At 56.9% G+C, this 13,981-nt stretch overlaps 1 protein-coding gene across 1 annotated transcript; it reads left to right on the top strand.

The window, feature by feature from the left end:
• Nucleotides 1-284: 284 nt before the first annotated feature.
• FXYD2 (FXYD domain containing ion transport regulator 2) lies at nt 285-7,747 on the top strand. Its single transcript, XM_014785013.2, has 6 exons — nt 285-457; nt 5,080-5,118; nt 5,307-5,381; nt 6,852-6,888; nt 7,015-7,045; nt 7,331-7,747. The coding sequence occupies exons 1-5, from the start codon at nt 439-441 to the stop codon at nt 7,037-7,039; spliced, it is 195 nt and encodes a 64-aa protein (XP_014640499.2). The 5' UTR covers nt 285-438; the 3' UTR covers nt 7,040-7,045; nt 7,331-7,747.
• The last annotated feature ends 6,234 nt before the right edge of the window (nt 7,748-13,981 follow it).

Below are 13,981 nucleotides of genomic sequence, written 5' to 3'. Positions count from 1 at the left end.
GGGGACCCACAAATGCCTCTGAGTGTCTCCCTCAGCTGCCACCAGCCCGATGGAGAATAGGGGCTCTGATTCTGCTGGCTCTGCCCCAGCCAGTGCCCTTCTGGCTCCTGCTGACCTTTGCAGGCACCTGGGGGGAGAGGGGCTAGTGTGGGGGCTGTGGTTTGTTTCTCAGTGACTCACAGCTTCCCCCTTCCTTGGGAGCCCAGAGGCGGTCAGAGAATCTCCCTGGCTCTCACGTGGATCCCGGCCCCAGCCCGCCCCAGCAGGAGGCACGAGGTGAGGGCTCCCTTGCCAGCCCCTCCTCCCCACCTCTGTCTCTTCCTGCCCGTGGGCTTGGCTGAGGGTGGAGGGAGGGAGTGCCACTATTTCCATCCAGGCCCTCTGCAACCGGCACTTCACGACTCTCCTCCACCGAGGACACAGCCCGCAGCTCCTGCCATGGACAGGTGGTACCTGGGTGAGTCCCCTGAGCCCCATCCCTCCCGCCTTCCCAGATTCTGACACAGGCGTCCACCCCATCACTTTCAAGTGTGCCCACCAGCTCCCCAGAAGCACAAGAAAAGCAGAAACAGAGAGGCAAGATTTCTAACCAAGGGCATCTCAACATGGAACCCTGGCGTGCTGTGATCTGTGCTCTGAGCATCTCTGAGCTGCAAGAGCCGGAAAGATAACGTATCCAACAGCCTCCTTTTCCGTCTGTCTAGCCCTCCGTCCATCTGCAGGAACTCTGAGCCAGACTGCTGGGTTCAAATCTTGGTTTCCCCACTTCCTAGCTGCCTGACCTCAGGCAAGTTATTTAACTTCTCTTTGCCTCAGTTGCTTGATCTATAAAATGAGGATGACAATAATGCCCTCCTTACCTCACCGAATCGTTGTGATGATTAAATGAGTTAATTTTTGTAAAGTGCGTAGAACAGTCCCTTGCACATAGAGTTAAAAAATGCAGCTATCAACTTGCTTTCTCTATTTCTCTTTTTGTCTTCTATCATCTATCGTCTAAATATCTATTTATCTCCCTCTGTATCTCCCTATCTATCTATCTATCTATCTATCTATCTATCTATCTATCTATCCATGTATCTATCTTTCCACCTATCTTTATATCCCTTATTATTCTAGAGAGAATTCACATGGCTTACAAAGATAGATGGAATACACTGTGATGCCAAGAGAATGTATAATAAGGGTGCACCAGTGCCTGTGTGAGAATGGCAGTGGCTTTGGGAGCACAGCCTGGGGGTCTGGCTTTCTAGCCCTGGTTTTGTCACTAACTGGGTATTTCAGGCAAGTCCCTAGCCTCCCTGCCCTCACCTTCCTGGTCTGCCCCATGGAGGTCATGGCATTGCCCTGGCCACCTCCAGGGGTCCATGTGGGAGCACATGATGAGCCTCAGTTTCTTCATCTGTAGAATGGAGCAAACACAGATTCAGTGGGACAGCGCTTGCAAAGAGCCTGACTCGTGGTCAACTCCTACTAAACATAAGCTCTGTGGCAATATTTTCATGAGTATTCATCCCTTGGCCCTGAAAGCAGAAGAGAGTGAATGGGGGTCATGGCTCCTGGTCTACAAGGTCATGACATTCTCTCTTTCCATCTCACTCCCATGCTCATTGTCATTGGAGAGTGGTTGGTTTTCCTATGTCCAACAGCCAACGTTCCACAAAAGATTAATGCCTATTATTTCTCCAGTCAACGCAGGAATAACAGTGACAATAATGACACTTACTGTGTACCAGCCCCCACGCTAGGCTCTTTACATGCATCATCTCACTCCTCACAACAACCCTATGAGGTAGGGAGCAGTCCCATCTTACAGATGAGGAGATTGAGGCCCAGAGAGGTTAAGTAACTTGACAGAGGCTGTACAATCAGCGAGTGGAGAAGCCAAGAAGTGAATTCAAGTGTCGATTCCCTGCACTGCTCGAGGATTCATAGATGGGGTCATTCTCTTTGGAAGGACTAACATGCCCTTGGTGGACGCTGACTGTTGGCCTTGGCCCTTTGGCTACCACTGTGCGTCAGCCTCTCCTGGAGGCCAATTCGATTGACTAGAACTCAGCCAGGAATATGAGCACCCACGGAGTACCCAGCACTGGGGTCCCAGAGGTGAAGGAGGCCACAGTGGAGCCGGGAGGCGGCCTGGGAGATGTGGGAAACACCCGACTCCTAAAGCCGAGGCCTGGCTGTCAGTCTCCATCTTGCCCCTCACGGCTGTGTGACCTTGGGCCAGGGCCCGGCCCTCTCTGTGCCTCAGACTCCTCATCTGTAAAATGGGGAAATAACGCAAAACCCAAGGAAATAACAGGAAACTTCCTTGTAAATCATGAAGGCAAGGCCTTCTCTCTGTGGTGAGGCTTGACTCCTTCCTGAAGGAGCCTCTGGTGCCACATGGGAGCCAAGCCAAAGGGAGCGAGCACTTCAAGATTGTAGAAGGAAAGTGCCAGGGAAAGAGACTAGTTAGGGACGGCTGGAGCCTTTCTGACTGCGGTGTGAGCTGCCAGAGGTGGCCTCTGTGGATGAAGATGGCCACAGAGGAACAGGCATTCCAGGGCAGCAGGGGCACGGAGGGTGAAGGAGCAGGGTGGGCTCAGGGGGCCGTGAGGAGGGAGGGCCAGGCACCCGGGACCACCTCAGGGAAGCCTTGAGTGCTAGATGAGAGACATCAGCCGACACAGTGATCTCCACAGTGGTTGGTGAGGTGGCAGCAGCTGGGGTTGAGGGCTTCCTCAGGACCCCTGACATTGCCCCCCAAGCTGGAGGACAACTGACTGCATTTTGAAACTTCCGCCTCCCCACTGCCACAGCCGCGGCTTCTCTGGCTGGTGGCAGAACACCACTGCCAACCCGTCCCCGGCCCTTCTCTCTGGAAATTTCCTTTGGGAGAGTTTGGAAACCGGGTCAGCTCTTCCTTGCCCCTGCTGCCCGCGACCTCCTCACGCCTCAGCGGGAGCCCCTCCGTCCACGCCAGGGCTTTTCTTGTGACCAGGGTAAATATTACCTGGCACTGTTAATGTTTAATGCCCCCGCCTCATCCCTGGCCACCCTGCAGCCAGGCACTCTCCCCGAGGCAGAGGCAGCAGGAAGAGGGCAGTGGAGACGAGCCCAGCCTGTGGGGAAATGGCAGGGTCGTCGACCGATGATGGTGAGTGTGTGCGTACGTGTGCGAAGCAGGAGGTGGCCTCTGCTTGGACCCCCTTTCAGGGATGAGCTGGACCCCACTCTTCCATCTCCTGGCACTTTGCCTTCCAGAGCACCTGGCACCCCTCCTCCACCCCTGCCAGCCTCCTCTCTAAGAAAACTTGCTGTTAAAAGAGGATTCTACCTTAACTCCAAAGAAATATGGTTTGAATGGCAGAACCTTGGGCGCCAAGTAGGAACTGGTGGGTATGCGGGGTGAGCTTCTATCTTGACTTTTGGGCACACTCCTGTCCTGGGTCAGTGTGTCTTTCTGGACTATCTAAGCTCAGAGCAGGAGGTGGACGGGGGTCAGGTGGCGAAAGGAGCAAGTCCCTCTGCGCAGCCTCCTCAGGCTGGCTTTGGGGTGAGACCCCCACGTTCAGGACGCACTTGCAGAAGGATCTGGTGACGTGGAGTGACTCAGGCCTGGAGGCCAACAGGGGCATCTGTTGACCGCGGTGGATTTTGAGTCAGATCTAGGATAGATGAGGGCTTTGGGTGAGGGTGGGCTCATCAAACGGCTCAAAACGAGGCAGTTCCCCGGTGTGGTGAGGGGAACCGTGTGTCTAGTCATGGCTCTGGCCCTAACTCCCCCTGTGACCTTGAACGAGACCTGAACGGAATCTGTGAGACAACCTTGAAGGCCTTCCGCATGGGAACAGGTGTCTGGGCCCCACAGAGCCTCCCCTTGGCCTCAGGCCCTTCAGGCCCAGGTGCTGACCCCTCCTAGCCTGTCTGCTCCTGCTGTAGGGAGACTGCCGCCAGGCACTGCTGGGCTAGCCCAGCCCCAAAGCCTCCCATTGCCCAGGGCACAGTTCAGCACAACCTGGGAGGTGCCGACATGCACATTCCTTTGACCTTGGGCACTGCTTCCCTAGTGCCAAGAAGAGGCTCAAACAGGGCAGGAAAGAAGGGCTGCCCTCAGCCATGGCAGAAAAGCTCTGGCCAGGCTGCCCTCCAGCTGCCCAAGGGCAAGTGTGCTCAGTGTCCGGGGCTGGAGGGCAGAGCTGTGACACCTGCTGGCTGCTGAGGGGCTCCACGTCAGGGCGGGGAAACACCGAGGGAGGCAGGGGACTGGACCAGACCCCTTGGCCTTGAACATCTCCTTCCTTCTGACATCTGAGAGGCAACGTAGCAAAGGGTTAAGCACCTAGATTCTTAGCAACCTATTGCCTGGGTTCAAATCCCAGCTGTACCCTTTACTCGCTGTGAACTGTGGGTGAGTTACTTAGCCTCTCCGCCTCTGTCTTCTCATGGGTAATATTGGAATAATATTATGCCTCACAGCGTTGTGACGATGGTTAAGTGAGCTAATGCTGTGTTAGCCTTAGCCTGGCCTGGCACATGGTGGGCAGTATCTGCTAATGTTTCTGAAATAAATTCGCTTCCCCCTGAGGACAGCAACATAGGAGAGAATATCAAGACCCTGTTCTGCCTCCAACTTTCAGTGGGACTTTGAACGAGTCTCCAAACTGGGCCTCAGTTTCCTCCTTCTGTTCAGTGAATTCTGAGATTCTATTGATTCATTCACTCATTCATCTCACAATATTTGCTGAGCACCTTGCTGTTGATTAGTCATAGGGAGGGAGGCTGCAGGCGAGTCTAGGGGGAGATGTCTTTCTTGGCCTTTTCTTCTCTTTGTATGAAGCAAGGACAGGAAAGAACCACCCCTCTCAGAGTTGCCAGAGGCCCCCCAGGTCCCTGCTCCGGATGCTCAGTATTTGGTCCCAGGTTGACTGTGTCTGAAGCAGCCCAGGGCAGAGGCCCCCACCCACAGTGGCCTTAGCAGACCCACCAGCCTTCCCTTGCCTGCTTGAACCCTTGGGGGTGCTGGGACAGGAAGGACAGGGGTCCCACCCACCGTCCGACTTGCCCCTCACCTCACCTCTGGTCTCTTCTCAGGAGGCAGCCCCAAGGAAGATGTGGACCCATTCTACTACGGTAAACCTGGCGGGCCCCTCCTCCCCATTCTTCCTGAGCCTGGCCCCCCACATCCCTGGTTCCCAGCTTCTCCCAGCCCTGGGTGTGTGCCCCCTTCTTCCCTGTTACTGTGGGGCTGCTGCCAGGATGGCCCGTGGGGACAGATGCCTGGGATGACCCATTCCACCCCTTGCCCTCTCCTTCCTCAGACTACGAGACTGTCCGCAATGGGGGCCTGATCTTCGCTGCCCTGGCCTTCCTCGTGGGGCTTATCATCATCCTCAGTGAGTGGGGCCAGCCTCGTGTTGGAAGGGGTGCTGATGGGGCCACATCTCTTCTCAAAGCCACTGAGCACACTGGCTTCCCAGGTGGGGGTGGTGGAGCCCTTGCACCCCCTCCCCAGATCCTGGAAGAGCGGAGTGTGCCCCTCCCCTCCCCTCCCCCCCTCCCCTCCCCCATGCAGGATGCGGAAACTCACAGACACCCTGTGGGGCGAGGCGTCTTGGAATGCCTCTAGGCTTCGTCCTTGGACCCCACAGAGGAGCGTCCCGCTTCCTCAAGTGCACCCTCTAGTGGACGCAGGAGGCGCTGCCGAGATGGGAGAGCCGGCTTCCGCAGGTCTTGGGAAGCTCCAGTGTAAACGGAGGCCCAGGGAGGGAACCAACCTCTACCGGACACCCCCCTCCGCCAGATCTGGGCACTTTCTTGGCTTGAGCTACTTCTCAGCCCGTGCAATCCTCTCAGCAACACTGAGGATGGCCACGACGGTCACCATTTTCCAGCTGAAAAATCAGACCCACTCTGAGAGATACGGCAACTTGCCTGAGGTTCCACAGTCAATCAGAAGCAGAGTCGAGTTCAGCTGAACCCAGGGGTGTCCCCCCCACTCCACCCACTGCTGGAAAGCAAGCGTGCCTGGGAGCCAGAAGCCTTAGGCCCCGCTGCCAATTTACTGTGGATCTCAAGCTCCCTGGGCCTCGATTTGCTCATCTGTTAACAGGGATGATCCCACTTGCCTCATAAGGTTAGGCTGGCGTCCAAAGACGTGGCTGCCAAGAAAGCACTTGCAAGGATCCGACGTAGGCATGGAGAGTTCTGGGGGAGAGAGGGTCCCAGTATAGCCCCCAGCCCCAGCAGGCACACAGCAAGTGCTTAATAAATGCTTATTGACTTGTTTTGGTGCGACCAGAAGAAAAATACACAGAAACACAACTACCTCTGTGTCCTGGGATTCTAACACATCCACGGCTGGTGCCACTCCACCTGAAGGCTTCAGTCTGGACATGGCTGGTCTCCCTGATTTGCCTGCAAGCTCCTCGGGGAGGGCACTGTGTAGTGGTTGAGCATGTAGGTGCAGGAGGAGATAGCCCTGAGCAGGGATCTGGGCTCTGGACTTACTGCCATCTTTCTCCAAGTGCTTAATGAGCAGCCACTACATGCCCAGCTCTATGCTAGGCACACCACCATGGCCCAGGCTTGGCCACTGCTCTCAATGCGCTAACAGCTCACCACGGATCCACTGTAGTAAATATCTGTTGACCAACTGACTGGCTGACTTGGGCTCCTGAATGCTTATGGTCCAGCCCTATATAGAAAGAAATAGTCAGCTGTGGCCTCCAAGCCACACTCCAGGACACCAGGTGGTGTTGGCAGGAGGGAGGGAGGAGAGACTACAGAGCTGAGTCCTCCAGGGCAGAGAGGGTCTCCTTGGAAGAAAGAGGCCAGTGAAAACTAACCTCCTTTCTCTCTTCAAGGCAAAAGATTCCGCTGCGGGGGCAAAAAGCAGCACCGGTGAGCGCCTGCCTAGTGGGGGGCAGGGGGAAGGATTTTGGTCTCTGAGGCCTGGGAGGGGGATCCCTAAACTCACCGCTTCCCCCACTGACCTCTGACCTGTCTTCTTTCCTTCCCACATCCCAGGCAAATCAATGAAGATGAGCTGTAATGACAGGTACATTTGGGAGGGGTGGGCGAGGGGGGCAGCTAGAGATGGCCGTGGAAAAATGAGGAAGAGCTTGGGACTGGGCTGGGAAGAATGTTAGGGTCTTCCATCCCTCAGTCAGGCAGTCTGTCACCCATCATGTGTTTTTAAATGATCACCAAGTGCCCAGTGTGGTGTGTGTGGCAAAAGGATGCTGCAGAGGAGCCCCAGAGAAAGGCGGGATGAACAGGGAATGAAACGCAAGTCCCTCCCTCTGCCCCCACCGCAGCCCAAATCCTGCCTTTGTCTTTTCAGAGTCAGCTGTGTCCACTGTTGCACCAGGTGGTTGGGCAGCCTTCCCTGAGCTGTACCTTTGTCCCGGCACTGCCAGACCCTCCGGCTGAAGGAAGTGCCAGGCTCCACGTGACCCTGGGTGGGCATGGTCTCCTCCAACCCCGTGCCCCCTCATGCTAATCATAAAGCCAGCCTGGCTCCTTCCCTGGCCTGCCTCCCTCCTTCCTTCTCTCCCATAACTGCCATGCCCCACTCCTCCAAGTTGGAGTAGAATACAGCCTGGTCTCTTCTGGTTTGCAATTAATTGCTCAGACATCCATCTGCCTATTAAAGCAAGAAGTTCAGTATGGCCATCTGTAGGCCTCTCCTCGCCTCCTGAATTGCCAAGAGCCCAGAGACAGAGGACTCAGCCTGCCTTCCAAGTGCAAAGCAGGGAGATCTGAGGGTCACAGGTTCAAAGCCATTGGGTCTGTTGGGTGCTGTTGGGCACCTGCCCCAGGCCTTGGGTGCCACGTTGGAGCTCCCTGCTGGGGGTGGCTGCAGACGTGCCCTGGGCAGCCCAAGTTGTGTCTGTGTATGGCCACTGTATGTGCTCTGCCATTTCCCCACTTCTACTGCGTGCCAGGATGGGTGGGTCAGGGGCCCCGTGTGGGCCTCAGCACATGCTCCCTCCCTTTCCCCCTCCAGACCCCCGCCCCCTTTCCACTCTTGGGGCCGGGGACCTCAGGTAGACCTACTCTCATCCACCTATTTGGATGCGTGCTTCGTTAATGCCAGGCCCAGTGACCAGGAAGTGGACAGTGATGGGGGGGCCCCTGTTACCCTTTCCTCCAGGCCCCTGTCCATTCCGGCAGGGGCCCACCCAGGGCAACTTCAGCTCGAGATGGTGTCAAGCTGGCCCTCCTACCAATGCCTGACTTCCTAATGCGTGCGGCCTCCTTACAGCACAGCACGCTCTCCTCGGGCAGTTTCTGCTCTCAGAAGGAGCCCATCTCTCCTTCCCTCCCTTCCCTGTGGAGGCCTCCAGGAGGCTGGATGGCATGGCAGGATCAGGCACCACCAGGTGCCCAGTTTCCCCGTCTGAGTCTGTAAGTACCCACGGGAGGGGAGGGGAGAACTGGAAGGGAACCCAAGACAGCAGCAAGTTAGGGGGGCTTGAAATGAACGGGTGTGTTGGGGGCCCGAGGCAGGGCAGGCACCATTCCACTGAGAACTGAGCTCTTTGTCTTATTCCACTGCCCCCCAGCCCTGAGGACCACCAACCCTGCCAGAATCACAGAAGGCTTGATCACAGAAGGTCCTTAGAGAGAAAAATAGAGAGTCTTCGCTTTTCAGAAAGGGAAACTGAGGGGCCGGCCCCGTGGCGTAGCGGTTAAGCACGCGCACTCTGCTGCAGTGACTTGTCCAGGTCAGAGCCAGCCTGTATGTCAGCCAGAGCTAGAGCCCAGGTCTCCAGCTCCCACTCCAGGGTTCTTCTCGCCACACTGACACCTGTGGGCTTGGAGAGGGAGGGAAAGGAGAGCAGGCCTGGTGGAGGAGAAGCTCCAGGGAGACCAGGAGCCACACAGGGGAAACTTACAGTTTAGGGCCGCAGTCTTTGTGACACCCTGCTCCAAATGTGGGTTCACTGATGACAAATTGTGACAGGCCAAACCCCTAATAGATAGACTAGAATTCAGTATTTCCATACATGAGATGGGGCACACCCTTGAGCTGTCCATGACGGTGGGAGAAATGAACAGGAATGGGGCAGGTCCAGTCAGGGGGGCATTTGGGAGGACACGGGCTCCGGTGGCTTCTTGGATATAACAGCAAGGCAAACAGGAAAAGGGGGTGCTCCAGGCCTGTGGCCCACCTGCGGAGAAGTAAGAGCAGTGGAAAGGAGTCACACTTCTAGAATGTTCTATACACAGGCCCATGAGTGTGAAAACTCAGAGGGGAATTCCAGCTGCTCTGGAGGGGAAATGGTCCTGGGTGAGTCACTTCCCCTCTCTGCCTCTGCTGCAAGCCCTCCATCCTTGTGAAACATGAGGCTCCATTGGGTCCCAGGTTATGAACCCCAGAGAACCTTGGGTGCTGTTCAAACAACCAGATACCCAGCATCCCCTCCAGACCTATTGAACATGAGTCTTGGGGTGGGCTCACACAAGCTGATGCTTCACAAGCTCCAGGTGACTCTGGAGAGCAGCCAGGGCTGAGGGCCACGGATCCAGGAGACATTCTGAGTTCCGGGCTCTTATGAGCACTTTCCCTTCCCTCACCACGAAGGTCACATGGACTAGGAGCTACTGAACTTTCACTTCACTTTGGGATTTTTCACAACTCAGATACAAATTGAGTCACAAAGGACAACCAAGGCTGGGAAGTGATTGGATGAATTATTCTTAAACAGCAACAAAAACAGCCTTAGTCTGAGGGGATGCAATTCCTGTTGTTAGCACCAGAGGGAGCATGTGTCTCAGTCCAAATCCCCTTCAAACGGGTGGGTTTTCAGCTTAGTCTTTTCAAGGGCTGGGGGCCCTGTGCTGCGAGGAGGGGATCGCTGAATGGTCTGCCCGGTGCCCTGGTTTCCCCGGAAAGCCCAGAGCTCTTCTCAATCCATTTGCACACCCGTCAGGTGTATCACTGCCTACTCTGGGGTAATTCTTGGCTGCGGGGTCTGGAGCCCTCACTCCTTCTGGAAGGCAGAGAGCATACGTGATCTGCACATCTTCCCCAGTGCATGGGGTAACTATGAAGCCTCTAACCCCGTAGTTTGAGTTAATCAGCGCCATGAGCAGGACCTTGCGAGAGGTGGAGACGCTGAGCAGGGACGTTTGTGTGGTGGGAAGTGAAAGAGGTTGGTGGTCTGAGGGGCGCTTCTCAACCCCAGCCGCAGAGATTCTGACTTCACTGATGGGGCATTGGTGGTTTTGAAACCTCCCCAGGTGAACTTCATGTGGAGCACAGTTGAAAGTCACTGGCCTAGCAGGTGTGCACGGCCAGGGGGGTGAGGAGAGTGGCAGGCAGGGGGAAGGGATGCGGGACAGAGACCCGGAGGGCCCAAGGAAAACTTACCGGCCTCACAGTCTGGGGAGGGGCAGATGGCTGCCCCCTGCCCCAGCAGCAGCCTCACCCATGCTCCCTGAGAGAACGCTTTCAGGGCACGTGCTGGGCTTGGACGCTGGGGCCCTGGGGTCTTCTGAGCCTGCTCTGCCCTGGCCTTTCCCTACAGCCTCCAGGACAGGAAGAGATGGGCACGAGGTTCAGGCTGGGCAGAATTAGCTGGTGAGCCCACCAGCTAGTCTCACCCCATCCTGTGCTGGAGGGCTCACTGCCGGATCTCACCCAGCCTCCGCACACTCAGGGATGGGGAGCTCACATGTGGGGCCCTGAGGGCAGAGAAAGAGCCCGGGTGAGGGAGGGACAGGAGGTCCTCTCTCAGGTTCTGGCTGGCACTCCCCGGCTGGGTGGCCTGGGTCGGGCCCTCTCCTCCCTGCTCTTGGTTTCCCCATCAGAGGAACTAAAGGCTTGGACTGGGTGATCTCTAGCTCCTATAGACGTTGATCTCCTTTCGAGAGTGAGGGTGCTCTGGCACAGGCCTCTGATTTTTCTAAACTTTGGGACCTTGGAGAAGACCCCCCCCCCCTGCAATCCCAAACTCTCCCTGGCTGAGCAAGTAGGAGGTGCCCCAAAGAACCCACCCTGAGCATCTCCACTGGTCCTGCCTCAGTCAAAGGGAGCGGGCTCCCTGGGCAGACAGGGGTGGGGTAGGGGGTGGGGAGGATGCTAAAGAGTGTTCCAGGGCAGAGGGGGGTATTGAGTGCCCCCCAGGACCTCATCCCGCCATCCTTGCTCCAGGGCATCGGGCTGCCGCTGGAGAGATTAATCGCCCGCGTTGATCCTCAGCCCCAGGCAGCTGAGCTCTGAACTGCAATTCAGCAGAGGCCTCTGGGGCGGCAGTGACCCGCTCCTCACCAGGCGCCATTCTTCATCCTCCACCTGACAAACACCTGGCTAGGGGATATCAGAGGCAAATGCCGCGGCCACCCAGCCTTGTCCTGTCGTCGTGGTGAGTCCCTGGCTGGGAAGATGGATGGGCCCTGGGCCTTGGAGCCAGAGCCGCAGCAGCCTCAGTCAAGGGCCTCAGGAGGGTAGTGCTGAGCCTGGGCTAGACTGGGAAAGCCAGAGGGGTGCCCAGGTGACCAGCCTTGGGAGAAACCACCGACTCGGCCCCTGTGCCCCCTTCCCGGACTGAGGACACTACATTGTTTGCACGTGAGTGACTGAGGGCTTGGGAAGAATCCTGTGTAGAACTTGGAAGCGTGGTGCCCAGGGCTTCAGCCTGACACTGGAGGGGTTGGGAGGTGGCAGGAGGAGCCCAGGGTGAGAGGTTTTCCCCAGGTGTGGATGGGCCTCGTGTCTGGAAGGCACCAGAACGAGCTGCATCGGGTGCAGCTCCCCAAGTTCTGATGGGCCAGCTTATTTCGGGGGCTTGTTGGGCTGCCTGCTGTGACGGAGCATGACCTCCCGCAGTCCTGTTCCCCTAGCCCCCGAGGCCCTCAGGGACTCCTGGCTGCCCTTTGTCTCCAGAGCTCTAAACTTGGTTCCCTGTCCGAGAAATTCTCACTGTGGCTTCTGAGAAGGGCTTCCTTGGTGTCAGCAAGAGGAATTCCCCAGGTGAGCGTGGTGGAGGGAGGGTAGAAGAGGGGGAAGTTCCAAGCCGGGCCGCAATTTGTGACCCCAGAAGGTTGCCTGCAGCTCAGCGAAGCCTGTGCTGGAGGAGGCAGAACACGGCCGAACCGCTGGCTTTGCCCTCCGCCTGCTGTGCGACCTTGAGAAGGCCCTCGTCTGTCTCTGGACTTGGCTTTGGGAAAAGCAAACACAAGAAAAAAATTCCAGGTGTTGGCTTCAAAGTCAAGGGGGTCTGGGAAGGGGTAAGTGGGGGAGCTGTAGCTGGTCCTCTTGTTCCCTCCTGCCCCCGGGAGAGCTGTGTTCTGGGAAAGCTGGATGTGTGTGTGTGCACACACACACACACCACAAATACACACTTGCTCCCTCCTAGTAGTTAAAACAGTGGCGCCTGGCAAGTGATGAAGGCAGACAAGACACTCTCGACAAAGCAAAGGAGATGAGGCTGGCTTGGCCCAGGGCCAGGAGCATGTTGAATTCTCCCATGGTCTTTGTTTCCTGAAAGGCCTATCAATCAGTCACTGAGTCGTGCCAAACCCAGCCTGCATGGGAGCCGAGTGTCCTCTGCTCTGAAGTAAATAATATTTCAGGTCTCATGTCCGTGGACCATATGCTCCCAGCGCAGTTAATAACATCATCAGGGAGAAACCTCTGGCCCTTAGACGCTGCCCAGAGCTTGAGTGGGATGGGCCCGGCTGGGCCTCTGCTGCTCCCAGGCCCTTACCGACTCGTCCTCCCCAGGACCCTGAGGACCTGCCAGGGACCCCACCTCTCCCTGGATTCTGACATCCCTCAAGTCTGTCTGCCCCACTGTCTGCAAGCTACAGGAGGACAGGAGTTGGGTCTGGTGGTTCACCCACCAATCCCCAGTGCTGCTGGCCCATCCCCCATCCCGGGCACATAGTTCGTGCTCAATAAATGTTTGTTGGATGAGCACAGGACTGGCTGACCAGAGGAATGAATGAGTGGTGAGTGACTGCCCACAGCTGGACTCACGCCTCCCCACCCCTCGAGGGGCAAGGAGACCTGGGTGTTGCAGCCTGGTGTGTGGCTAGGGTGGTGGTGTGTGTGCCCACTTGTGGTGGGGTACTGGGGGCCTGTCCAGTGACAGCCGGCACTTCTTCCTTGGCATCGCAATAAGATCACAGGCTTTGGAATCCACTGGCCCAGGTTTGAGCCCTGGCTTGGCCATTATGAACTGAGACTGTGGACAAGTCCCCCTGAGCCTCAGTCTCCCCACATGGAGAAACAATTTATCACTCATGGAGGCTCCCCGCTCCCGAACAGTCCCGGCTGCCCAGCGGCTGTGGTGATTCTGTCGCTAAGGCTCCTTCACGCCATCCCTTGACGCTGCTGCCTTTTCCTGGATCCCTCCAGATGTCTCAGGCCCTTTCCTCTAATGCTTTAACATTTGGGGCAGTTCTGTCCAGTGCATTCTTCTCAGGACACTGTTCGGGGAGGGCCAAGAGGCAGAGCCCCCTGAGCCCACCCTCAGACTGGCTGGGTCCCAGGGAGAGGCTGGTGCACCACACACTCCTTAGCACCATTTCAGCCATGCCGTGGACTTGGCCTGGGCCATCCTTGGAGAGGTCCCACCCGCTGGGACCTCAGCCAGCTCAGCTGTGGACTCCCCAGTTCGCTTGAGACATGCAGAGGGTGGTCTATGGCTCCTGTGCTGGAACCCAGAAGGGTTTGTGGGAAAGCATCTTGATCATATGTTTCCCATTTGTGTTGTACGTGTGTTGCTAGTGGTGTTGGAACTGGGTAGGAGGGAGCAGCCCAGGAAGCTGGGAGGGACTCAGCAGAGGGTACAAGAGGGCGGTCCCAGCATCTAGAGACCTGGGTAACGGTCCTGCTCCACACTGCCTCCCTGTGGGCCCCTCTCTGGACCTCGGCCCCCCAGCTGAGAATGAGGGCCTGGATTGGAGGACACGCTTCATCCCTTCCAGCAGTTTTCAGAGGCTGACATGGACACAGCTAGTGCAGAGAGTGAGCCCAGAT

This window comes from Ceratotherium simum, chromosome 7 (genome assembly GCF_057802395.1).
Source record: "Ceratotherium simum simum isolate JZ-2026a chromosome 7, ASM5780239v1, whole genome shotgun sequence".
Classification (NCBI taxonomy): domain Eukaryota; kingdom Metazoa; phylum Chordata; class Mammalia; order Perissodactyla; family Rhinocerotidae; genus Ceratotherium; species Ceratotherium simum.
This window is presented reverse-complemented; position numbering and strand designations above follow the sequence as displayed.

Excerpts from the sequence above, each read along its gene's own strand:
- FXYD2 (XM_014785013.2), top strand. Across the intron at positions 5,119-5,306 it reads TGTGGACCCATTCTACTACG|ACTACGAGACTGTCCGCAAT; the intron begins GTAAACCTGGCG and ends CTCCTTCCTCAG. Across the intron at positions 5,382-6,851 it reads GGGGCTTATCATCATCCTCA|GCAAAAGATTCCGCTGCGGG; the intron begins GTGAGTGGGGCC and ends TCTCTCTTCAAG.